The sequence below is a fragment of the Protomyctophum bolini genome, assembly GCF_963924005.1.
Source record: "Protomyctophum bolini genome assembly, chromosome: 20".
NCBI lineage: Eukaryota > Metazoa > Chordata > Actinopteri > Myctophiformes > Myctophidae > Protomyctophum > Protomyctophum bolini.
The window spans coordinates 28,258,637-28,283,831 of NC_137881.1; the positions used below are offsets into that span (position 1 = coordinate 28,258,637).

The window sequence follows — 25,195 nt, forward strand, 5'->3', positions numbered from 1 at the left end:
AAATTGAGCAGGGCACTGCAGGGAGTTGCACCCCGTTCCGGTAAACCAGAAGTACGACACCAGTGCCTTAGTTTTTGTGTTGTCATTTACAGGTCCTTTCGTTGAAATGTAAATTTTACATTTCAACAGTAAAATAATATATAAAGAAGAGAAACACAAAAGTACAAAAATAACATTTTCGAATTACCTGTATTTGCTTTGCTTTTTTTTTTTTTTCACTTAATTTTTATTGAAGGAAGAACAGACACATACAAAAAAACAACTAACAAGACAATACGGGAAAGAAAAAGGACAAAAAGTAAAAGAAAAAAAGGCTGCATTTTTCATATTACAATAAACATTCAATGAAATTCTATTGCAATATCACTAGGCTGAGAGAAGAGATTCCACTTTTCCCATTTTTTATAGAATTTATCCTCTTGTAGTCTCAGTATGAATGTTAGTTTTTCCATAGAATACAGTTCCTCAATAATGTCAATCCATTGATCTTTCGTTGGTGGGTCCTGTTGGTACCAGCGTCGTGTGATTGCTTTTTTACTTGATGCTAAGAGGATCTTGATTAAATATTTATCATGTGTTAGAAAATCTACAGGGATATTTCCCAACAGTAGAAAAGAAACAGACAGAGGTATCTCAAAACACAGAATGGTCTCCAAAGTGGAGTGAATATCCTGCCAGTATTTCTGAATTTTAGGACAAGACCAGAAGATATGAGCGCGGCCCGCTTCCTTGTGGCCACATTGTCTCCAGCAAGGCTGTTCCGTTTTCAGTTGTCTTGCTTTAATTTTGGGAGTAATAAAAAATCTCGTTAAGTTCTTCCAACAGAATTCTCTCCACATTCTTGAGTTGGTGGATGTAATTTGTGTTTCGCACATGTTTGCCCATTCTTCTGATGTGATGGTAATCTCCAACTCTTTTTCCCAATTAGTTTTAATGTACTCTGTGGAGTTAGACCTAGCTGAAAGCAGGGCATTATATATACTGGACACTACTCTTTTGGACTTAAACTTTCTCTAACCATTATTTTACACTTTTGGTTGTTGAAAAACAGCTTCTAACCATTATTTGACACTTTTGGTTGTTTTTTTCATTTTTTTCAAATCCTCAAAAATGATGAAAAACGGCGTGCTATAGTATGCCGTACGATATGGGCTATAGCCCATGGTCCAAAATGATGAGAAATGAGGATAACTTTTTTTCCACAATTTCAAAAAACATGGGCTATAACCCATCGTTTTTTTCATTTTTGTCATATCGTCAAAAATGATGAAAAACGGCGTGCTATAGTATGCCGTACGATATGGGCTATAGCCCATGGTCCAAAATGATGAGAAATGAGGATAACTTTTTTTTTCACAATTTCAAAAAACATGGGCTATAACCCATCGTTTTTTTCATTTTTTCATTTTTGTCATATCGTCAAAAATGATGAAAAACGGCGTGCTATAGTATGCCGTACGATATGGGCTATAGCCCATGGTCCAAAATGATGAGAAATGAGGATAACTTTTTTTTTCACAATTTCAAAAAACATGGGCTATAACCCATCGTTTTTTTCATTTTTTCATTTTTGTCATATCGTCAAAAATGATGAAAAACGGCGTGCTATAGTATGCCGTACGATATGGGCTATAGCCCATGGTCCAAAATGATGAGAAATGAGGATAACTTTTTTTTTCACAATTTCAAAAAACATGGGCTATAACCCATCGTTTTTTTCATTTTTGTCATATCGTCAAAAATGATGAAAAACGGCGTGCTATAGTATGCCGTACGATATGGGCTATAGCCCATGGTCCAAAATGATGAGAAATGAGGATAACTTTTTTTTTCACAATTTCAAAAAACATGGGCTATAACCCATCGTTTTTTTCATTTTTTCATTTTTGTCAAATCGTCAAAAATGATGAAAAACGGCGCGCTATAGTATGCCGTACGATATAGGCTATAGCCCATGGTCCAAAATGATGAGAAATGAGGATAACTTTTTTTTTCACAATTTCAAAAAACATGGGCTATAACCCATCGTTTTTTTCATTTTTTCATTTTTGTCAAATCGTCAAAAATGATGAAAAACGGCGCGCTATAGTATGCCGTACGATATAGGCTATAGCCCATGGTCCAAAATGATGAGAAACGAGGATAACTTTTTTTTTCACAATTTCAAAAAACATGGGCTATAACCTTACATTTTTTTTATTTTTTCATTTTTGTCAAATCATCAAAAATGATGAAAAACGGCGCGCTATAGTATGCCGTACGATATAGGCTATAGCCCATGGTCCAAAATGATGAGAAACGAGGATAACTTATTTTTCCAAAATTTCAAAAAACATGGGCTATAACCCATCGTTTTTTGCTGGGATTTGTAGTTTCACTTAGCAGCGATGGCCTGTAGGGTGTTGGTTCTCTTCATGATGTTTGGAACAAACAGCAGCCCTGAAGCTCTCTCGATGGTTTCTATGGGAACCAGAAAGCGCTCCAGGGGAATCTTTTCGTCGACGGGCGAGTTGGGCATGATGTAGGAACGAAGCTCCACCCCTTCTGACCGCTCCAAAATCAACACCTGGACACGATAGCAAACAGCAATACATTCATGATGTTTTTACCCATAATTTGTAAAAAAAAAAAAAAAAAAAAAAAAGAAAGAAAAACATATATTTTATGTATTCGTCATATCTGCCCTGTGCAATGTTTGTTTACCTAGCCTGGGAAGCATTCATTTTTGGGTTCATGATCCAGTCTGGATCTTATGTCATGTTGTAGTCACTGATATAGAGCGCCGCAGTCCCGCCCCCTTTCAGAAAAGCGAGTGGCCCAGGAAGTGGAAGCCCCATGCATTCTCCCGTCGGCACTTTTAATATAATTTATTTAAAGACGGTTACGCCGCGGACAAAGCCAATTCGGATCGTGACGAATCATGACAATGAACACAATATTTTGGGCCGATCAAATAATTTATAAGACGAAAAATAAAACCAATAGTGTTGTCTCCTGACTTTCTTTTCTTCTTTCTAATGATTTGATTGTCCCAAAACATTGTGTTCATTGTCATGATTCGTCACGATCCGAATTGGCTTTGTCCGCGGCGTAACCGCCTTTAAATAAATTATATTAAAAGTGCCGATGGGAGAATGCATGGGGCTTCCACTTCCTGGGCCACTCGCTTTTCTGAAAGGGGGCGGGGACTGCGGCGCTCTATACTGTACAAGTCATCAGGCAGGAAACCACAAAACGGAATCAGAAGTGCCCAAAATCCCCCATGATCAGTGGCCTTTTAGGGCTTACACAATAAAAGACTTGATGTGGCGTATGAATTCGGACACGTTTCTTCAAGTACGTCTGGAATAGTTTGTTTGGTATATTCATATTTTCGTAGTGACTGGCGAGACTAAAAACAAACAGGGGGGGGGGGGACCAAAACAAACCGTACGCCAAACAAGCTGGAAACCACAATTAGGAATAAGAGGTTTTCTTTTTTTTAGATTTTATACCGTGCGGTCTGGACCGGATCGCACAGCAACTTAGAACACAGACCAGGCTTTCCTTCCGAGGTGGAAAGCCTGCAGCGCGAGGTTATCGTTTACCAACATTGCATTTTTGCATTGTACCAAAAGGAAATGTACATTTTGTTCATATGTTCCCATGTTCAATGCCAAGAACACACAATTAGTGTTAATAAGTTAATCGCAATTATTTGTATGACAATTAAAAAATCGTCAAGTAAAATGTCATGTCAATGTCATAGCCCATCGTGAAAGGCGAGGGGCTATAAAAACAGGAGTCCCACCTTGAAGAAGTGTGTCGGCACGGCAACGTGGTTTCGTCCCAACACCTGGTACCTCACATACAGCTTCCCATCAGGCTCCTGTCTGCACGCACACACACACGCACACACACACACACACACACAAGCACACGCGAGTCATGAAGAACAACGCCTTGACCAACGCACAGAATGCATCCTACTCAGATCTCGGTAGGTCAGTAGACGGCTACTGAGACCATTCAATGCTCTGATTAAACGCACTGAGTGAGTTTTAATAAGTAAAATTAACAGGTTTTCAGTTCATTCCAGGTCAGGTGTGTACTACTGTAGTAGTTGTACTGTACCTGGGCAGGTACAGCGGTCCGGTCCGGTGCAGACGTAAACATTGCGGTAATGTTTGGTCAGTGAGCGACACATTTGCTCCAGATTGTTCCACGCCTTCTGGTTCATATGGGGATTCTAGAGCGGAGGAGAGGAACAGAGGATAGGCCAACTGTCCTTTTTTTCCCGATTCCGCAAAAATTCCAGCACTTCCGCTTAGACCATTTTTGGTTAGCGTCATGTTATGCTTTAGCTATTGAAAAATAGCAGATCTACAAGCCCATAGCGCTACGAGCTTGTCGGTCTGCTATCTTTGAAAAATCGAAGAACGACTGACACGGAAACATAGCTTTTTCAGAAAACTGTCAGGATTTAGAAGACATTTCTTAGAATCTGATCTCAGGTCAAAATGGGTTAGACAAAGAACAGCGTAGGCCTTGTCCTGCCCAGCGCGGGTGCATCCCTAGTAGTGTTATTACAGTACAACATGCGGCCTACAGTACCTGTGGTGAAACGTTGCTCAGGTAGAAGGTGTCGTCCATGGCCTTTTGGCTCCACTTGTGATTGCCTGCTGCAGCCAGGTGGCCTCTGTCGAAGCCACTCCCCCGGTAGTCTGCGTTGGTCGATCGGTGGTACAAATGAACGCTGGGAATCAATCAAAGCACATAAATAATGGTCCACCAACCAACAGAAGAGAGCAGCACAACACATCCACCAATAGAAGAGAACCGCATACAACATCCACCAACCAATAGAAGGACCACACAGAAAATCCACCAATAGAAGAGAGTCAGACTGTTTCATGGAATACGATGCTGTTAATAATAATAATACTACTACTGTTACAACAGCAACAGTAATAATAATAATAATAATAATACATAATAACAATAACAACCTGTCATCTTCTTTGAAGTCACAGTTGTTCCTGTTTGAAGGTCCAGTGATGGAGGAGGGATTCAGCTGTTCTATTACCCAGGATGCCGTGCGGGTGTCATAGGAAGTGACATAGGACTCTCTGGTCTTGATGTTGGCCAATGCCAAAGCCGTACTTTGTTACCACCCCGCCCCCCTGGAACACCTGCACAGTACAGACCATAATAATGACCATTATACTCAAATCAAACTACTATAAATAAATATTAATGAATGAATGAATGAATGAATTAATTAATTGCACATGCTGAATTTACTAACAGAAGCATATCACTCAAGTTTTCTTTTCATCTTTGTGTTCAAATGTGTGTTCATGTCTTGATGTCTTGTTTGGAATAAGTTTGGAAGCACTTGTCGAAGTCACTGAACGGCCCTGCGTACCACCTGTTTCGAATTTGCACATAATGCAGGAGGCAGCAGCAGACCAGCCTCTACTCTTTGGCGTAAATAAAAATAACGTTTTTGCTACTCACCAAAACAAAGGCGAGTTGTGTCATTAGAAAGCCTACCTTGCTTAGTGGACGCACTCTGAGCCCCCCACCACACGTATAAACTGTACTTTTTGGCCAAAAGGGGATTTTGTTTCCACCAGGAAAAAAATATTTTTAGTTACTCCGCTGCGCCCTCTACTGATATTTCCCTGAGAACTGCATCATAGAGAATATTGTGTGGTGGGGGGCTCAGAGTGCGTCCACTAAGGAAAGTAGGCTTTCTAATGACACAACCCGCCTTTGTTTTGGTGAGTAGCAAAAACGTTCTTTTTATTTACGCCAAAGAGGAGAGGCTGGTCTGATTTCGATTTGAGATTTAAAACTGAAAATCGCCTTACTGCGCAGGGCAGAATCGTAGAAGCAGTAGAAGGCTATGGACCAGAGCTACTGTATGTCTCTCCTCCCTGGCCTCTGTCTGTGTGTTAGGCTGCACAACAGTGACACTTAATTGCTATTTCCGACACAGGGACACACACACACACACACACACACACACACACACACACACACACACACACAGCTGTCTATAGGAGTCAAAAGTCTTGAGTTGCAAATTGCGGCTAGACTCTACACTATACAGCCAGTGTATTTGTAGTTTGTATTGTATTTACAGTAATGAGTGACCACTGACTAAAAGTGTAAGTGGATTTACAGTAGCTCTGGTCCATAGCTCTAATACCTTTGCTCTAGTCTATAATTAAAAGGTAAACAGACTAACCGTGAGCTCCGAGGACGCGGTGGCCTCTACACTGGGTATGGGGACGACAGGGAGGCGACCCAGGAGACCACCACCGGTGTCCTGTTCATGTTGCTGCTGCTGATCCCTGGAAGAAGCAGCCACTGAAAGCCCCAGGGCCGTTCCAACCGACACCGACACGCCGCACACAAACCACCGCGACGTCAAAACCCGCTGCATTATTATCACGGCACATACTATACGCTCTATCTATCAGATAATGCAATGATATTATTATTATTATTATTATTATTTGGGTCAACCCCCTTGTATTAGTTTACCCTTTGGTTGGGTTGTAAACCTTTTAGAATGATAAACACAAGACGTGTGTAACAGTATAGGTTTGTTTATTCCGCCATCTTTGATCTCATCCTAGCATGAACTCCCGTCCCCAAGTCTCGCGGGACTATACCAGTGTGCAACAGGTAACAGGTAGTCTGTGCTACAGTGCCATCGTGTGGTGGTAAATACATGCAGTATGTTACACCCCTAAGGGTCAACTTGCTGCAGTTCTCCAATCGCCGTGGGTCGTTTCACAGAGAGACAGAAACATTCTTCAAAATAAGACTAAAAGACTCTGCTAGAGGTTGCAGCCACAGTGCTCACATTTATTTTGAAAAAAACAAATCAGTGTAAATGAATTAAAGTTAATGAAAACATATTGATTACCCGATGGTCGCAAAGTCCTCTATATGAATTAAACCATTCTTTCAATGTCCGCCAAAATAATGTAGTTGAACTGGGGACCCCCCAAAATAATTAAATTGAACAGGGGACCACCCAAAGAATCAAAGTGAACTGGGGACCCCCCCAAAAGAGTCTAATTGAACTGGGGACCTGACAAGCACTTTGAATTGTAGGAGTTGAGGCATTATACGTTTAGTTTGAATCAAAAACAGGTGTGTGTACTGTTGAATGAGAACACAATGTTGCACCCCCGGGGGGTCCTGACCCACAGTTTGAGAACCAGTGCATTACACTACTATTAAAGTATAACCAATCTACAGACTGACAGAGGGCTCTGTAGTAACAACAAGATAACTGTACAATGATTGATCTGCAAAGACATGCATTGAGCGGAACTCTAATTGATCATGATGGTGACACATCATTCTAACACACGCTTCATACAGAAGAGAGAGTCTAGAATCAAATGAAGAAAACTCAAGTTTCCAACTGAATATCGTCATCAGTGTTCTTAACCATGTCTACCATGTCTAACACAGCTCCGCTGTATCTCCATAGAACCAAAGCATTATCCCTGGATAGAGAGGTTGTGTGAACGTGGTTTGAACTGTGTGGAGGAGGGTCATTGTGTCAGAGACACTGTAGAAGGACAGAGTACCTGCCTTGTGATCCAGGTACACCCCCACTCTGGAGGAGACAGGCCCTGACACTTTAGTATCAACTCTGTTGTGTATGAACCAGTAGTCTTTATCAATACACTGTAAACACCAGGACTTATCATTGGATCCAAACCAGGTTTGTCTGTTGGTGTCTTTATAACAGACTGCTATCCCAGCCCCATAACCACTCCTCTCTACTTCCCAGTAACGACGTTCAGACAGACCCTCTGTACACGACACCTGACAGGCAGTAAATCTCTCTACATGATCAGGGTAAGGTTGTTGTTGTCGTGTAAAAGTCACCTTCCTCTTCTCCTCTGACAGGGAGAGATGTTTGTGTATTGTGTTGATGTCCAGAGACAGAGGAGAGGAATCTGTGAGAACACGACAAGAGAAAATCCAAACCTCATGAATCTCATTGTGTTTAGACTAGTTAGTCTCTCAGATCAAAGTCATTAGAGCTTTAAATGACTCACATTGTAAGAAGTCCTTCCTGGTCTGAGGCTCCGCTGGATGTAAAACATCAACTGCACACACTGGAGACACAAGAAAACAGTGGACGTTCATCATGACGTCACACTGAAGAATGGATCCAACTCAAGTGTTTGGTCAAAAAGTTAAAGCTATTACAGCTCCATAGTATCAGGTCAGTCATTTTATGCTTGGTTTCATGTTGAAAATTGCAGACCTACAAACTCACAGCGTGTCTCAGCGCGACGCATTGTGAGCTTGTAGGTCTGCTATTTTCAGCATGCAACCAAGTGTAAAATCAGCTATTATGACACCATAAAGGCCTGCCAAAATAGAGACTAAATAGACTAAAACTAAATCAAAAACTAAAACAAGATATACAAGCTCATAGCGCGTCACTCTGTGGCGCACAAACATACTGTACTGTCCCCCATACTACAGTATAGGCTTTAGTAGCCTATCCTTCCTAGACATACGTCCACCTGTTTATAATCCATTCAACACTTAGAAATGTACTGTACAGTAGAGGCTGCTTAGAAAAACTATAAACACATTGGAATGTCACCTTTGAGTAATTTATTCTTACTTAATTCTTACATTTTACTGTCCAATCTGACAGACAGCCAACCTGTGTACCATCAGTCTGTTCTAGTTCAAACATCTCCAGTTGCCTTCTGGCTTCATCCATCCATGTTTACTATGAACAACTAGAAACACATGTAAATGTCACCTCTCTCTATCTGTGGCCAAGTTGTCTTCAGGATGTCGTCTAGTTGGTCTCTCAGACCAGACACGACATCAGTCACATCTGTGAAGGACCGCAGAGGACAGATGAGCACACTGGGTGAGCCTGGAGATCCAGTGGAACTGGAGAGAGACTGGAAACTCTGGAGAGAGACAAGAAACCACTTTAGACAGGGATGGAAGATCAATAGATTAGTGCATTGATCACAATTGGTGGAGTTGAGCTGATGTCCTCGTTCAATCAGTAAAAAAAAAACACACACACACACACACACACACACACACACATTATGAATACGAGACGGCTCGCCCCTTTGCCAACTCGTCCCAAGCGGCGAAGATTGTTCGCCCCAACGGGAAGATCGGTCGGAGAAGTCGCCTCCAAAAGTCCGGATAAGTCGCCCCCAAAAGTCCGGACAAGTCGCCCGTAAAACCATTGTATTTTCGAGGTAACAGCAGAGAGAGAGATTTTTACCTGTGCTTTTAAACAGAGAGAGAGAGAGAGAGAGAGAGAGAGAGATTTTTACATGTAGCTGTTATGTCTCACTGACAGCTGTTTGTGCTGCGCACAGTAAATAAGAGTTGTGTTTAAGCTGTGTCATGGTCCACTGATTCACAATAGTAGCCTACTTTTAAACAGAGAGAGAGAGAGAGAGGAGGAGGAGGAGGAGGAGGAGGTTATAAGTGTCTAGTTATAGTGAGAGTGGATGGGGCCCAATGGGGGTCATCAGCCTCTTTTGTTTGAGTGTGCTGGGTCGTTACTACAACAAGAACAGATCTGTAGCAACTGTAGGAATGTAACCAACCATTTATTTGAGTGAAATAATGGTCAAGTTAATATACAGATGCCACTTTAAAAAATAGTTGAACAAAAAAAATATATATACTAGGTTTGGGAACGCCTGATGTAGTGAAACAAAACATTTACAAGGACCGAAGAAACTCAAGCGGGATTAAAAGCCAAGGTATAAAGGTGGGTCTTTAGGCGAGATTTAAAAGTCTCGATGGAAGGGGGCCAATTTGACGTGGGAGGGGGGAGTGCGTTCCATAGTTTGGGGGCTACAACAGAAAAGCCTCGGTCGCCTCTGGACTTTAAGCGGGTCTTCTTTGTCACCCTGAGATTAAGCTGGCCCTCAGACCGCAGTGACCTTGGAGGAGTATAGACCTCAATAAGGTCAGACAGATATAGAGGCGCCAGACCATTAATAGATTTAAAAACAAACAATAGAATTTTAAAATCAACTCTAAAGCGGACAGGGAAGCCAGTGAAGGGAGGCCAATGGAGCATGGATAACCCGCTCAAAATCGCTAAAGGACAGCTCACAGACTTGATTTTAGCCAGCAGCCTTAGGTGAAAAAAACTTGAGCTGACTACGTTTAAGGGCAAGTTTGACCCCAAGGTTAGAGACCACATGATTCACATATGGCTGCAGGGAACCTAGCTCAGGTGTATATATATACATATATACATATATATTGTTTACAGTGGCTAAACAGACTGTGATGCTCTATTGACATTTTTTTGTGGACCTCCTGGAACCGCCTCATGGACCCCACTTTGAGAACCACTGGTCTAACACTATCTAAATAGCATTCTTATTATTTATGGACAAACAATGTAGCCTATATCATTATCAACATAAACATACAATGTGAACAAGTAACCATGTAGCCTACATCATGTGCATAGTAGAACTGCTGTAGCAGAAAATGCAGTTTAATGTGTGGTTGTAACTTGTAAGGTCATCTCACCAATAACGTCCCTCTGCACTGGGGACAGCTGTAGACTCCAGTCTCCTCATACAGGTGCCAGTAGCCTTCGATACAGCTGCTACAGTAACTGTGTCCACATTGTAGAGTCCTCGGTTTCTTTGGAAGGTCCAGACAGACAGGACAGCAGAACCTGTCCTGGTCCAGCTCCCATCCCTGTTGTTGTTCTGCCATTTTGACACACAGCCAAATTAGTCACATTGAGAAGAAAAAAAAACACAACACTCTGGTTTACTCCGAAGAGAGACTGAGAGAGTTTTGTTTCTGAAGAAAACTGGGAGAGGCAAAGAGGGAGGGATTTCCTGGATGTTTGTACGAGGCAGTGGTTTGACTTCACACATTACACACACATATGGAACATTTAGAATAGCAGGTGTACAGACCAAATGTTTAGGCCTAGAATGTTTCATTGTAATGTAAAATACACTGGAAGGTATACCAGACTCTACATGGTAGACTATATGGTCAACACCTCGTGTGCTTTGATAGCAAAGCAACAGGCACTATGTGAGCATCTACTGTATTCATATCAATTTTCTGGAAGGAAAACAAGGAAGAAACTAGTGATGCACCGAATATTCGGCCGCAGAAAGAATTCGGCAGAAAATGGCTAAAAATGCATTTTCGGCCCATTCGGTTTCGGCCCAAATAGAAAATATATCACCGAATAGTGTATGCAATTAATGCATTCAACAGAGCAGAATAAATGTTTTATGGATCCATAACAGTGATTATTATTTAAGTTAAGTTTTTCCATAACCATAACATAACATTTGTAGAATCAAACTCCGGTCTTAATGGGTTAAGTGGGGATACTAAAACAGCGATATTCAGTTACACTTCATACCAATTATACTGTGCGGCTGTAGGTATGTTAAGTGATAACCACTTTCAACATGGCATTATAGGCAAAAGCTTTCGAAATCTTTCACATTTTCCAAACATCTACAAGCTTGTAGGTGAACTATTTTCGCTATTTGTTGTACAACAAAGTATATAGTGCTCAAGTGGCATTCTGGACTAGACCTGTCTGGCTGGAAGCATTGTGGTTGCAAGGACTGACCTTCTGACCTTTCAGCTACAGGACTGTGTCAGTCATTACCAGGTGACTGAGAGATTATTTATTCTTAACTTCTGTATAAACATACTATTTTAACTAGTGATGCACCGAATATTCGGCCGCAAATGTATCCTAATATAAATAGAAATCATCTAAGTGTGGTTGGAATAACGTGTGTTCCTTCCACGCGCTACGTCCAACCAGGGAAACTCCCCCCTGTCAGGTGTAAAGGAGCAACTTGGACACTCAGGCATGAAGGAAGCATGAGTTGAAGTCCGTTGCTCTCCCCATTGTCCCCCTTATATGGGGACTAGGTTGGTGGAGGGTGTGTAGAGCCCAGGATCACATTAGATGATTGACACAGGGGTGAAAAATGGGTTACAAAATCGTGGGATAAAAAATATTAAAAAATAAAAATAAAAAATAAAATCATCTAAGCATATAGCTTACAGAAATGACAAACAGATTAGTCAGATTTCAGGAGGTGTAGTTACAGACGTACAGATAAGGTGGGCATAATAACTTTGTAACCCTCATTCTGAATGTTCAACTGTATTGTTTAAAAGTGACTGAGATAAATAAACTGACTAACTAAAAACTTTATATAGCATTCAGAGATTGTGGAATAGTTGTCTGGCTACACGAGACAAATGTCCGACTCCGACTGGAACCAGACAGACAGACAGACAGACAGGCTTGGTTTGAACTACAGTTCAAGTGGAGGAACTGAGAGTCACTCTGTGATGTCACAGATTCCACAGATTCCACAAATTCAAAATAAAAACAAAGAAAGCACTGCCAAATCATGTTTATTTTGTCCTCAATTTCATTAAAAAAAACAAAAAACGGAATCATCTGGGTTCAAATTCAGGCTAGGGGGACTGGCCCTTTAAGTCTGTCTAACGAATGAAAAGCATTGAAGTGAGGCTTGTGACTAAATAATAACATTGGATGTATGTATTTACTTCCTGTATCTGGTTGAAGTTTTTCTAACCTATTCCGTTCTATTCTAAATGCTGTTATGAGGTGAACTCCATGCGCTGAGATTTGTATATATGGACAATTGGACGCCATCTGTGGTTATACTGTTACGTAATACTGTACATATAGGTGTTACAATAAAGTAACACAGCAGACATGTTATGTAGGCTACACAACATGCCCACGTACAAGCTGAACAAGAAACAACAAAATACTGTATATATTACAACACATACAATTTAGTTTCAAATAATCAATACAGTATAAACGTATAGGTAGTCAATACCTTCCTTCACTGCGTACAATCAAGGCCTACTAGCCTACTAACATATATATGTACAGTTGTAGAAAGTTAGTTGCCATACACAATGTAGTCATTTCCCCCCCATCACTGCCAACCCCTACTGTTTGGCAGGAGTGCATACTTAGTTTAGACTAGTCATTGGTTAGACATGGGTTAGGGTTAGGTTTAGGTGTGCTGCCCCATGGGAGGTTAGGTTTAGGGTGAGGGTTTGAGATAGGTTGTAGTTGTAGGACTAATTACTGGTCTAACCAATGACTTGTCTAAACCAAAAACTGTCTAAACTAAGTACTGCACCCGTTTGGCACACATTTGAGCTTACGTGTCCATTTGTCCATTTGTCCCCATGGTAGAGAGCAGTGGTTCCCAAACCTTTTAGCTCGAGACACAAAAAAGACAAATTAGACGTCTCCCCCCCCCCCCCCCCCCCCCCCCCCCCCCGAGACCCAAACTAGTGACAATAGCAGATCTACAAGCAACACAAACACATCGCGATGAGCTTGTAGATCTACTAATTTCACTACTTCTTTAAAAGTGTTTGTTCATTCATGGGATTCCGAGCAGTCGAGACGAATAACCATCTAAGTCCACACTGATTGTCCATAATGTAAGGGGTTCAGGACAGATGGGCCTTTTCAGGGAGGGAGGGGTCAGAATAAATGATGGACTTAGATGGTTGTTCGTCTCAACGGCGTTGTTATTTAATGCTAGTAGTTACTTTGAAAAATACGGTAGGTCTTATTTCTGATTCGTTTTTTCATCTTAAAAAAAATAAAAAAGGTATTCTAAAGAAAAACACCTGTGCTAAAGTTAAAAAAGTTGACTGTAGTCATATCTGGGGAACAGAGTTGTAAGCACTAAAACAAAACAACAACAATGATAATAATAATAATATTGCAATGTTTGCAGGACATAAACACACACACACACACACACACATCTTTTCATTTGGGATATTGACCAGGTCCTAACTGACAACAATATGCAATAACACCGCTGGACTGGTCGTTGTTTCTGTTCCGTTCAGAACCAGCCATATTTACAAGAGTTCTGTCCAGTCCGACCAGCTGGCACTGACGACGTGTCCCCTGTTCTTCGACCCACCTTAATGTCCAGTCTGAACCAGCTGTCACTGACGCACTTGTTCTTTCTGAATTTGTAGCCATGCACTTAAACCCTATCCACACTTTTCCTGGGCTGTGTGTGCTCCAGTTCCTGTTGATTTCATTGGATATCATTGGTCGTCTGACCAGTTTCATTGGCTTTCATTGGATCAAATCGACAGGAACTGGAGCACACACAGCCCAGGAAAAGTGTGGATATCTATGCTTCGTCTTTGCCAAAATTAGCCAATCTACGATCTACATTCCATGCTGTGAGCTTGCAGATCGACTATTTGCCCAGAAAAGGGTTCAATGTGGTCAATAATAATAATAATGTTTCTGAGGGACAAATTCCTGCTCCTTCCTTTTCGTCTTTCTCTTCACCTTCTCAGTTCACAATTCGTTTTTCACAAGTCAACACGCGCGCGCGCGCCTCTCTCTCTCTCTCTCTCTAGCTCTAGCTCTCTCTCTCTCTCTCTCTCTCTCTCTCTCTCTCTCTCTCTCTCAGGGGTGCCTTCAGGAGGGTATGTAACTCTGACAGTGTACAACTCCAACCAAGTGGACCCACTCGTGGACCCTATAACTAAATGTGGTCCCACGTGTATACACTCTCAGCGTCAAGAAGAGGTAAAGACAACTGAACCGCGAAGGTCCCGAGAGCCACATCGCTTCAGTTCACGCCCACCCCTTCTCCCCTCCATCATCATCATCATACGATGGTCTCGGACCCGGACAGGCCCTTCCCGGTGAAAAAGTCCCAGAAGTTCGCGGCGGTGGCGGCGGAGGAGGAGGGCTTGCGCTCCCCCCCCTCCTCCTCCTCCAGGGGCGTGGCCTGCCTGACCCAGATGCTGCTCTCGCCGGCGCCGGGCCTCCCGTCCTGGGGGTGGCGCCGCCGGTGGTGGTCCGCGGCGTCGGAGGAGCTGTCCGACGGGGGCGTGACCAAGCTCAGCAGGTTGTGGTGGGAGTGGAACTGGCGCGTGTGGCGGATGGACTTGCCCGGACTTGCCAGCTCTGCGCCACCTGGAGAACCCCGAATGGATTTGATTGATTGAATTGATTGAAATATTTATTAAAACCCATTCTGACCCGAGATCAGATTCGTACGAGGTTTCCACTATAGGACACACACTGGTCTGATGAACCCATTCTGACCTGAGATCAGATTCTAAAAAATGTCAGTCGTTCTTCGATTTTTCAAAAATAGCAGACCTACAAGCTCATAGCGCGCCACTCAGTGGCGCGCTATGAGCTTGTAGATCTGCTATTTTTCAATAGCTAAAGCATAACACCAAAATGGGTTCCCGTTCAGAATGGGCTCACAGTTTGCAGAATTACAGTACATTTCAAGCACAAACTCAATATACAAAGACTGTTGACTGTGAGTGGACGACCCAATTAAGCATTACACTTGTTTACAAGAGGGTCCACCTTGTTCGATTCATCAAAACATTTAGAGACGTACAAATAGACACTTCTATATAGTTAAAGAACAGAACAGGAATTCATCATAAAGGAGCAAAAAGGGAAAATATACATATACAGTGAGGGGAAAAGGGGGGGGGGGGGGGGGTGGGGGAGGATTGAGATTTTTCGAATTGCAGCCGTCCGTATAGGTGCCCTTTGAGAGCGGTTTTGAAGGAGTCAAGGGATTCACATGTCTTAATGACTGTTGGTAGGGCGTTCCACATTTTGGTGGCATGCGAATGGTTGGAATGGTTTTGAATCCGTTAAAACAGTGGTTCCCAAAGTGGGGTCCGGGGACCCCTAGGGGTCCTTGAGGGAGTTCCAGGGGGTCCCCAGCTAAACGATAGTTAGGAACAAAATGGAGCCTTACGGGTCTGTAACTCAGAGAGTGCACAAATGGAACCAAATGGACACTAACGGGTCCATTTGGTTCCATCTGTGCACTCTCAGAGTTAAATTAAGATTGATTTTACAATATAAATTGGGGGTCCCAGAGAGCTACGAGCTTGTAGGTCTGCTATTTTTTGAAAAATCGAGGAACGACGGACATAGAAACATAGCTTTTTCAGAAAACTGTCAGGACATTTTTAGAGTCTGATCTCAGTTCAAAATGGGTTATACGTCTATGGTTTCCCCCCCCCCCCCCATGCTAAATGCCCGCCTATAAATACAGTCCCAGCTTTGACCAGCAGGGCCGACCGAGTGCTTCGACGCTGCATGGCCAAGCAGTTCTGGGGGGGCTTTGGTACTATAGTGTACGTTACCGTTAGTGTATCTGGCCTCCTGCCTCTTCCTGTTGTGGTTGAGCTTGAGGACGTTGAGGAAGACCTCGCTGCTCAGACTGCTGTCGGGGGGGAAGAGGGGCGAGGGGGGCTCCAGGGGGGACAGGCTCCCGCTGGACGCCCCGCCCACCGAGTCCAGGGAGACCGCCGTGTCCCGCCGACCCCCGCCACACTCACTGCTGCCGCCGCCGCCGCTGCTGGTGGAGCCCTCTAGTGTCAGGTGACTGCCACTGCACGGGGGGGGGAGACCACGGAGGACCATCACACATACTGTTTGTGTACACGTTTACTGGGTTGAGTGAGTGAGTCACAACACAAACTAGAAACATATTTGGCTCTAAACAGACAGTATACTGTGGCAGACTACCTAACCACAGTAACTGATAAAAAACCTGAGAAAGACTTTGACAATGTACAGACTGAGTTATCATATACAGTAGTCTGGCAATAGAGAAGGGCAGACACAGACAGACCTATGGCTGCCCAGAGAGGAGAGGCTATGCTGTCACTGTGATGACGGAGCTATAGAGACACTTCTTAACACAATGTAAAAACTACACAAATATTAGAGAGGAGTTCTTCCCAAAATCTGAAACAAATTTCCCAGAATTCCGAAGTATGACAGAAAGGGAAAGATTACCAGTCCTTCTGGGGGAACAGAAAGAATGTGCAGTTTTGGCTGCAAAAATATGTCAATTCCTGTCACAAGAAAAGGGACAACCAGTAGGACACACATACAGTATGGCATGTTTTATTTTCTGCACCACCTGCTTTATTTTATATTATTTTTATTTATTTTTTCATGTCATTGATATTATGTTGTTATTTGTCATATCTGTGATTGTGCTTTGGCAACACTTGTAAAACGTCATGCCAATAAAGCCTGTTGAATTGAATTGAATGAGTGAGTGAGTGAGTGAGTGAGTGAGTGCGTGCGTGCGTGTGTGCGTGCGTACGCAGAGAACGTATGAATGAACGAATGAGTGAATGAGTGAGTGGATGACTGAATTAATGAATGAGTGAATGAAGAAGAGAACGAATGCCTGAATGAATGAATGAATGCATGAAGAGAGGACCAACATATGAATGATTGGATAAATGAACGAAGAAGCGAATGAATGAATGAATGAATGAATGAATGAAGAAGCGTCATGGTTACCTGAGCTTCCTGCGCAGCAGGTAGTCAATGATGTCAGGATCTGTCTGGATCAGACTCATCAGCACTTCCTGCTGCAGCTCAGCGGACACCTGGTATGCACGCGCACATAACACACACACACACACACACACACACCAAGGCGTAAGAACAAATGGCACCCTTTTCACATTGGCGTATTATAGCGCAACCGAGGTTAATTAAATAAGGTTAGGAAGCGAAGATCGTACGGTGGACTCCATGTTGCTCCCTGGAAGGAAAGAAACATGCTGCAATGGGCTATATGCAGCCAACACTTCCGCGTTCAGCTTCCTTGGTCTCAACTTGCGCATGTTTCTTTCCTTCCAGTGAGCAACATGGAGTCCACCGTACAGTCTTCGCTTCCTAATCTTATTTAATTAACCTTGAGCGGAACCAGGAAGCCACAACCTGACCAGGCCCTGGTGGAGAACCTGTGCTCTGACTGAGGGGCACTTTTTCTGGTGCAGTACTTAGTGTAGAGGGTGCAGCACTTAGTTCAGACAGTTTTTGGTTTAGACTAGTCATTGGTTAGACCAGTCATTAGTCCTACAACTACAACCTATCTCAAACCCTTAACCCTAACCTCCCACGGGGGCAGCACACCTAAACCTAACCTTAACCCATGTCTAACCTATGACTAGTCTAAACTAAGTATGCACCCCCTTTTTCTAGTTTGTTTAAATGACAGACAGACAGACAGACAGACAGACAGACAGACAGACAGACAGACAGACAGACAGACAGACAGACAGACAGAGGGGCATACCGTGAAGAGTGTCTTGTGGTTCTGGACGAGGACCAGCGTGACGTTGATGATGGCGTTGCTGTCCTCGATGCCCATGGAGTGCAGAGCGCCCGGCTCTCCTCCTCCTCCTCGCTCCCCCTGCAGCAGGTTGGGGCCGAAGATCACCGCCAGGTTGGCAGCCGTCATCTTGTTACCCGACACCTGTGGGGACATTACAGTGACGTCAGAGTTAAGACACCTGTGGGGACATTACAGTGACGTCAGAGTTAAGACACCTGTTGGGACATTACAGTGACGTCAGAGTTAAGACACCTGTGGGGACATTACAGTGACGTCAGAGTTAAGACACCTGTGGGGACATTACAGTGACGTCAGAGTTAAGACACCTGTGGGGACATTTACAGTGACGTCAGAGTTAAGACACCTGTGGGGACATTACAGTGACGTCAGAGTTAAGACACCTGTGGGGACATTACAGTGACGTCAGAGTTAAGACACCTGTGGGGACATTACAGTGACGTCAGAGTTAAGACACCTGTGGGGACATTTACAGTGACGTCAGAGTTAAGACACCTGTGGGGACATTACAGTGACGTCAGAGTTAAGACACCTGTGGGGACATTTACAGTGACGTCAGAGTTAAGACACCTGTGGGGACATTACAGTGACGTCAGAGTTAAGACACCTGTGGGGACATTACAGTGACGTCAGAGTTAAGACACCTGTGGGGACATTACAGTGACGTCAGAGTTAAGACACCTGTGGGGACATTACAGTGACGTCAGAGTTAAGACACCTGTGGGGACATTACAGTGACGTCAGAGTTAAGACACCTGTGGGGACATTACAGTGACGTCAGAGTTAAGACACCTGTGGGGACATTACAGTGACGTCAGAGTTAAGACACCTGTGGGGACATTACAGTGACGTCAGAGTTAAGACACCTGTGGGGACATTACAGTGACGTCAGAGTTAAGACACCTGTGGGGACATTTACAGTGACGTCAGAGTTAAGACACTTGTGGGGACATTTACAGTGACGTCAGAGTTAAGACACCTGTGGGGACATTACAGTGACGTCAGAGTTAAGACACCTGTGGGGACATTACAGTGACGTCAGAGTTAAGACACCTGTGGGGACATTACAGTGACGTCAGAGTTAAGACACCTGTGGGGACATTACAGTGACGTCAGAGTTAAGACACCTGTGGGGACATTACAGTGACGTCAGAGTTAAGACACCTGTGGGGACATTACAGTGACGTCAGAGTTAAAGTGTGACGTTCAGGTGACAGTACTTCATTAGACACCCTGGAGTCGTTTTCATGTGCAATGGTGTATTCACTTTGTATTTAGGGTTTCTTCCTGGAGGATGAAACCTTGACAGTCAGACGGGCCAATGAAATAAGCAGTAATATAGTGACATCACACTATCAGCCCCTCCCCTAACCCCTCCCCCTTTATCATACAACTACAGCTGTGGGTGCGGCTTCAGTTCAGGTGGATCACCACCCACCAGGCAAACCAGGCATACTTAATGAACTGGTGGGCGTGCCCACATTAAAGCATGATTTTAACAAATACTGTACACTTATTTCAAAAAAGTTCTTCCTCCTGATGATCACGTCTTAGGGTGGAAAATAATCGTGGTTCTCAAAAATTTTCATGTCAAGGACCCCCAGAATTATACGTATTCGGCCAACCGACCCGAATACGTATCACCGTGAAAGAATATATATTCAAAGATTTGCACACGTTTTTTGCCCCAAGAAATAGCAGATCTACAGTACAAGCTCGTATAGCGTGGCACTCGGTGATAGGCCAGTTCCTAGATGGCTATATTTCAAGCAATTCAGATTGCTTCCTCCGAAACGACCTGTTGAATAACCGGGGGTTATACCAGTTACCCCAGTGACCAATACTTGTACTTGTGTGTACGTTTAGTACAAGTACATTTTGAATCCCAGACTCTTACGTAAACGGTGTATTTCTGCAAGCGTATTACTTTCCCCACGACTGGATAGCGGGATGAGATGATGGGAGGAGAGAAAGGTGGAAGATAAAAGGAGAAAAAAAAGGAGAGGGTGAGCAGGAGGAAAGAAAGGAACACAAGAAAATGAAAAGTTGATCATTTGAGAACGAACGAACGAACGAACACACACACACACACACACACACACACACACACACACACACACACACACACCTCCTCGTCGTTGGGTCCCGTGCTGTCCTGGGCGCAGCCCTGCACGGTGTGCAGCAGCGTGAGGAGGCGCAGCAGCGTGTCACAGTTACACGGAGGCAGCAGGTAGAGGAGGTGCTGCAGGTACTGCAGCTGGTCTGCACCCCTCAACACTGCACGGGAGGAGGGGGAGAGAGAGAGAGAGAGAGAGAGAGAGCATTAGTACTGGTCTGTACTCCTCAACACTGCGCAGGAAAGAGCATCCAGTGTGCAACACACTAAAACGAAGTAGATCCGGGTAGTCTAGTGTTGGCTCCAGGGGGGGGCAGTCAGACAGATATTTCGTGAAGCCACTGAGGAAATCGGGATTTCCTGAAAGTTCATATAATGGCCTGTTGTTGTGGCGCTGTCATTGGGTCAAAAAGAAAAAAAAACCCATAGCCCCATAGAAGTCCATGTATTTGGGCCCAACTTCACCTAGAATGTATTACCTTAATAAACATGGTCATGAATACTTTCTGCTTCCATGTCACTAGTTTAAAGTCTCATTTCTAATTTCTAATTTTTGGAAAATGATGGTCCCATTTATTTAAAAAAATGACCATAAAGTCGCGTATGTTCTGAGGGGCGTGGCTACCGTTACAGACTAGTCTATGTCAAAATAAGTCAAAATAAAAACCAACGAAGAAGAAGGGGGGGGGGGGAAGTCCCGCCTCGTTATCTGGGCCAGCCAATGGCTCAGCTGGGCCCAATCGGATATAGAAAGATGGCGACTTACAATTCAAGGACTGACAGGCTTCATTTTACGTTCACGTTAGACCCGGGGAACGCTTTGTCCATATTTTTTTACAGTCTATGGTTGGCTCTCCACCATGTGTGGCAGTTAACCTGGTAACACAAGCTTCTGGTAATATAAGAATAAAAACAACACCAAAATCAAACTGTCTTAACCAAGGGGCCAGCGAGGCACTCCAACGTTGAAGCGCTGGGCCCTAGTGGTAAGAGGAAGGACTGCAGGCGGGACCCGTGGATTCATGACGAGGAAACCCCCGTGCAAGCTGAGCTTTAATGTTGAGCGCTCGGTTGCACTTCCGCATTTTACCTCCAAATTTTGGATGCGGTGAAATGCGGAAATGCGCCCAAAAAAGGCGGAAATAGACGGTCCCTCCGGCGGCTTCAAAACGCCCACTGAGCAACTTCCACTGACATGAATAGCGGAGGGGGCGGAGCTTCGCGCCAGTTCAGTCTCTATCCTTTTAATACTCTATATGGTCTTAAGTCCATTTAGACCCGAGTTCAAAACATTCACTTTGAAAGAATATTATATTCAAAGATTTGCGCCACATTTTCACGATTTTTCAATAGCTAAATTATAACATAATGTTTTAAAACACCAAAAAGGGTTCCCGGCCAAAATACTGGTATATATATATATATATATATATATATATATATATATATATATATAGGTCAATAACTCTCTGGAATGCACTGCCCAAAAAACATCTCATCTACAATACATAACATTACTTTCAAAAATAATATCAAGATATATATATACCTTGCCAATTTGCCAAGTACATAACTGTGATTTGCGAATTTGTCCTTTTGATTTATAACGTGAATTTGGTTCTTTGTATTTGTTTTTTATTTTGTTCCGGCTTTTAAAATTATTTAAAATTGTATTTTTAGTTGTACATTCAGGATCCCAGGAATACTATAGCCTCAGTCACGTGTACTCTAATGGGCATCCGTCAATAAACATAAAACCTGTTCAAGGTCACCTCTATAAAGCCGTATAAGCTGATTTATTATGCACTATAATGCATTTATCTCATAATAATAATGGAAAGTGTGTGTGCGTGCGCGTGTGTGCGGCAGGCTTACGGTTGGCGTGCAGGAAGGCAGGGTACAGTTCCCTGGACAGCAGAGGATCCGGCATCTCTCGGAGGAACTCTTTCAGCAGAGCTGCCACATCGTGGACACTCTGCTCCTCGTCCAGTTGCAAGTCTGCACCCATGTCAAATTCATCACGCAGCTACACGCACGCGCGCACACACGCACACGTCACACACACACACACACACACACACACACACACACACACACACACACACACACACACACACACACACACACACACACACACACACACACACACACACACACACACACACACACACACACACACACACACATAAACATTCCCACACACACACACACACACACACACACGCGCAAGGTCAGGTTCCCACATCGGACAATTCTTTTAAAAACAGGATATGACACATCATCAAGTTTTTGATATTTCTGCTACAATGGACAGTAGAGGGGGACAGGAAACGGAGAGAGAGAGAGGGAGGGGGGGGAGAACCTGTCATGTTGTTATGTACAGTGGCATGTGTCTAAGTACATTTGGGTGCCAAGTGCCAACATGTCACGTGCATATTCATCATTATACAGGAAAAGAGCACACCGCTGTGGCTATATACTGTATGGGTTGGTATAACTCAATCCATATAGCTTTAGTTGTGAAACTACTATATGACTAAAAGTCATATTATGTTTCTTGAAATCTTGAACTACTGCTTTGGAAGGCCTACTTTGTCAAACCCAGGTCTTAATGAGTGTCTCTGTGACAGGTGCGTAGGAGGACCGCACTCAATGACCAACGTATCTGTATCTTTGTATCTTTGTATCTGTATCTTTGTATCTGTATCTTTGTAGCTGTATCTTTGTATCTTTGTATCTCTGTATCTGTATCTTTGTATCTCTGTATCTGTATCTTTGTATCTTTGTATCTCTGTATCTGTATCTTTGTATCTGTATCTTTGTATCTGTATCTTTGTATCTTTGTATCTTTGTATCTGTATCTTTGTATCTTTGTATCTTTGTATCTGTATCTTTGTATCTTTGTATCTGTATCTTTGTATCTGTGTATCTTTGTATCTGTATCTTTGTATCTGTGTATCTGTATCTTTGTATCTTTGTATCTTTGTATCTGTATCTTTGTATCTTTGTATCTGTATCTTTGTATCTGTATCTTTGTATCTGTATCTTTGTATCTTTGTATCTGTATCTTTGTATCTGTATCTTTGTATCTTTGTATCTGTATCTTTGTATCTGTATATCTTTGTATCTTTGTATCTGTATCTTTGTATCTGTATATCTTTGTATCTTTGTATCTGTATCTTTGTATCTTTGTATCTTTGTATCTGTATCTTTGTATCTGTATATCTTTGTATCTTTGTATCTGTATCTTTGTATCTGTATATCTTTGCTCATTGACCCATTTAGACCCGAGACCAGATTCTACAAAATGTCTTCCAAATCATGACAGCTTTCTGAAAACCCTATGTTGTCTATGTCAGTCGTTCTCAAACATTTTCATGTCACGGACCCCCCAAATATGACTTGAGTTAAAAAACTCTGAAAGAATATATATATATATTCAAAGCTGAAGGGGTTAAAATAGGTTCGGGAGACTGTGGCGTGTGTAACTCACCTGTCTGACTCTTTTTTTGGAGCTTCCGACTCGGAAAATCCCCACAGTCTGCAGGCCTGCGGAGCAAAACGGTGCGTCATTTATTTGAATCATTTGAATCTTATAGATTTCGCACGTTGCCATATCCATACTATAGAATATACAGTATATCCTATTATAGAGAAGGAGATGACGCCCCTAGTTTTAGTCAGCATAGCTTTGGTTTTTATTTCGTTTTCCTCCGTGAAAAAAATCACACCCGTGTGAACTGAGTGGTGCAACTCCTCTCTCTCTCTCTCTCTCTCATTAGCAGGCAACACTGCAGCACTATCCCTCTCTCTGTTTCTGTCGCCCCCTGCTGGTACTCACCATAGTTCTCTATGTGGCCGCAGCACCTCTCCAGCACGCGGGGCACCTGCCTGTAGATGGGGTTCAGGCTGAGCTTGGTCTGGGTCCGGCCGCCCGGCGAGCCGCTGCCCGCCGCACACTTCTTCAGCTCCAGCTCGGCCGGGTGGGACAGCTGCAGCGCCTCCAGCAGGCGAGACTGACTCTCCACGAGGTCAGAGATGGAGTCGACCGATAGGCCACCCTGTGGTGGAGAGAGAGTCAAAGAGGGAAAGAGAGAGAGAGAGAGAGAGAGCAGAGCAACAGTTAAACTCACAATTCATACTATAGCGCCGAACAGCCGACATTTCTCCTTCTTTACGACGTCATTCGGAGGTTTTCGGGGGTGAGCCGGATCGACTTCTAGTCAGGTGTTCGGTGCCTACGAGGCGTTGTAGCTACGCCAAACTATACTTTGGCTACTGTGATTACATTGTTTTCGCAGTTCATTCAGCCCCAGCTTAGAGTTTCATTCTGTCAGCAAGCAGCGAAAACTGCCTGATGAAGGTCCAAGTGACCGAAAGGTTCCATACAGTATATACACACACGCACGCACGCACACGCACACACACACACACACACACACACACACACACACACACACACACACACACACACACACACACACACACACACACACACACACACACACACACACACACACACACACACACACACACACACACACACACACACACACACACACACACACACAAAAATGATAAATATTCTTTCTCGGTTTTAATGGCTTGATCAAATTAACCAATGATATGCCTGTTGTTGAACCAAGAAAATGGCATTCACAGGCTGTGAACGCATTGTGTTGTTAAAACACAATGCAATGTATTCATGTTACTTAACCCATTTCGGGAACCCCTTTTGGTGTTTTTTAAACATTATGTTATAATGCAGCTATTGAAAAATAGCAGATCTACAAGCTCATCTCGG

The 25,195-nt window shown here is 43.3% G+C and overlaps 2 protein-coding genes and 1 pseudogene across 5 annotated transcripts in view; 1 reads left to right on the forward strand and 2 right to left on the reverse strand.

Moving 5' to 3' along the window:
* LOC308335568 (acetylcholine receptor subunit delta-like) overlaps positions 1 to 25,195 on the forward strand; it is a 301,797-nt gene that overhangs the window by 143,463 nt on the left and 133,139 nt on the right. The window lies entirely within an intron of this gene.
* Positions 2,252 to 6,433, reverse strand: LOC308335300 (endonuclease G, mitochondrial-like; annotated as a pseudogene). The gene is made up of 6 exons (XR_013966258.1): positions 6,236 to 6,433; positions 4,989 to 5,171; positions 4,594 to 4,735; positions 4,114 to 4,228; positions 3,791 to 3,872; positions 2,252 to 2,566 (listed from the first exon to the last, which is right to left on the reverse strand). The product of XR_013966258.1 is annotated as an endonuclease G, mitochondrial-like (transcript).
* The window catches only part of arhgap36 (Rho GTPase activating protein 36), a 94,516-nt gene continuing 83,533 nt past the window's right edge, over positions 14,213 to 25,195 (reverse strand). For 2 of the 3 annotated variants that reach the window (XM_080792636.1, XM_080792635.1), the window contains exons 5-12: positions 24,233 to 24,452; positions 23,885 to 23,940; positions 22,267 to 22,417; positions 20,404 to 20,552; positions 18,219 to 18,398; positions 17,435 to 17,523; positions 16,258 to 16,505; positions 14,213 to 15,049 (exon numbers count right to left, since the gene is read on the reverse strand). In XM_080792636.1, coding sequence (XP_080648762.1) covers positions 14,739 to 15,049; positions 16,258 to 16,505; positions 17,435 to 17,523; positions 18,219 to 18,398; positions 20,404 to 20,552; positions 22,267 to 22,417; positions 23,885 to 23,940; positions 24,233 to 24,452 — 1,404 coding nt within the window. In that variant the 3' untranslated portion in view covers positions 14,213 to 14,738. The remainder of the gene's footprint in view (positions 15,050 to 16,257; positions 16,506 to 17,434; positions 17,524 to 18,218; positions 18,399 to 20,403; positions 20,553 to 22,266; positions 22,418 to 23,884; positions 23,941 to 24,232; positions 24,453 to 25,195) is intronic. The other variant, XM_080792637.1, reaches the window with a different exon arrangement.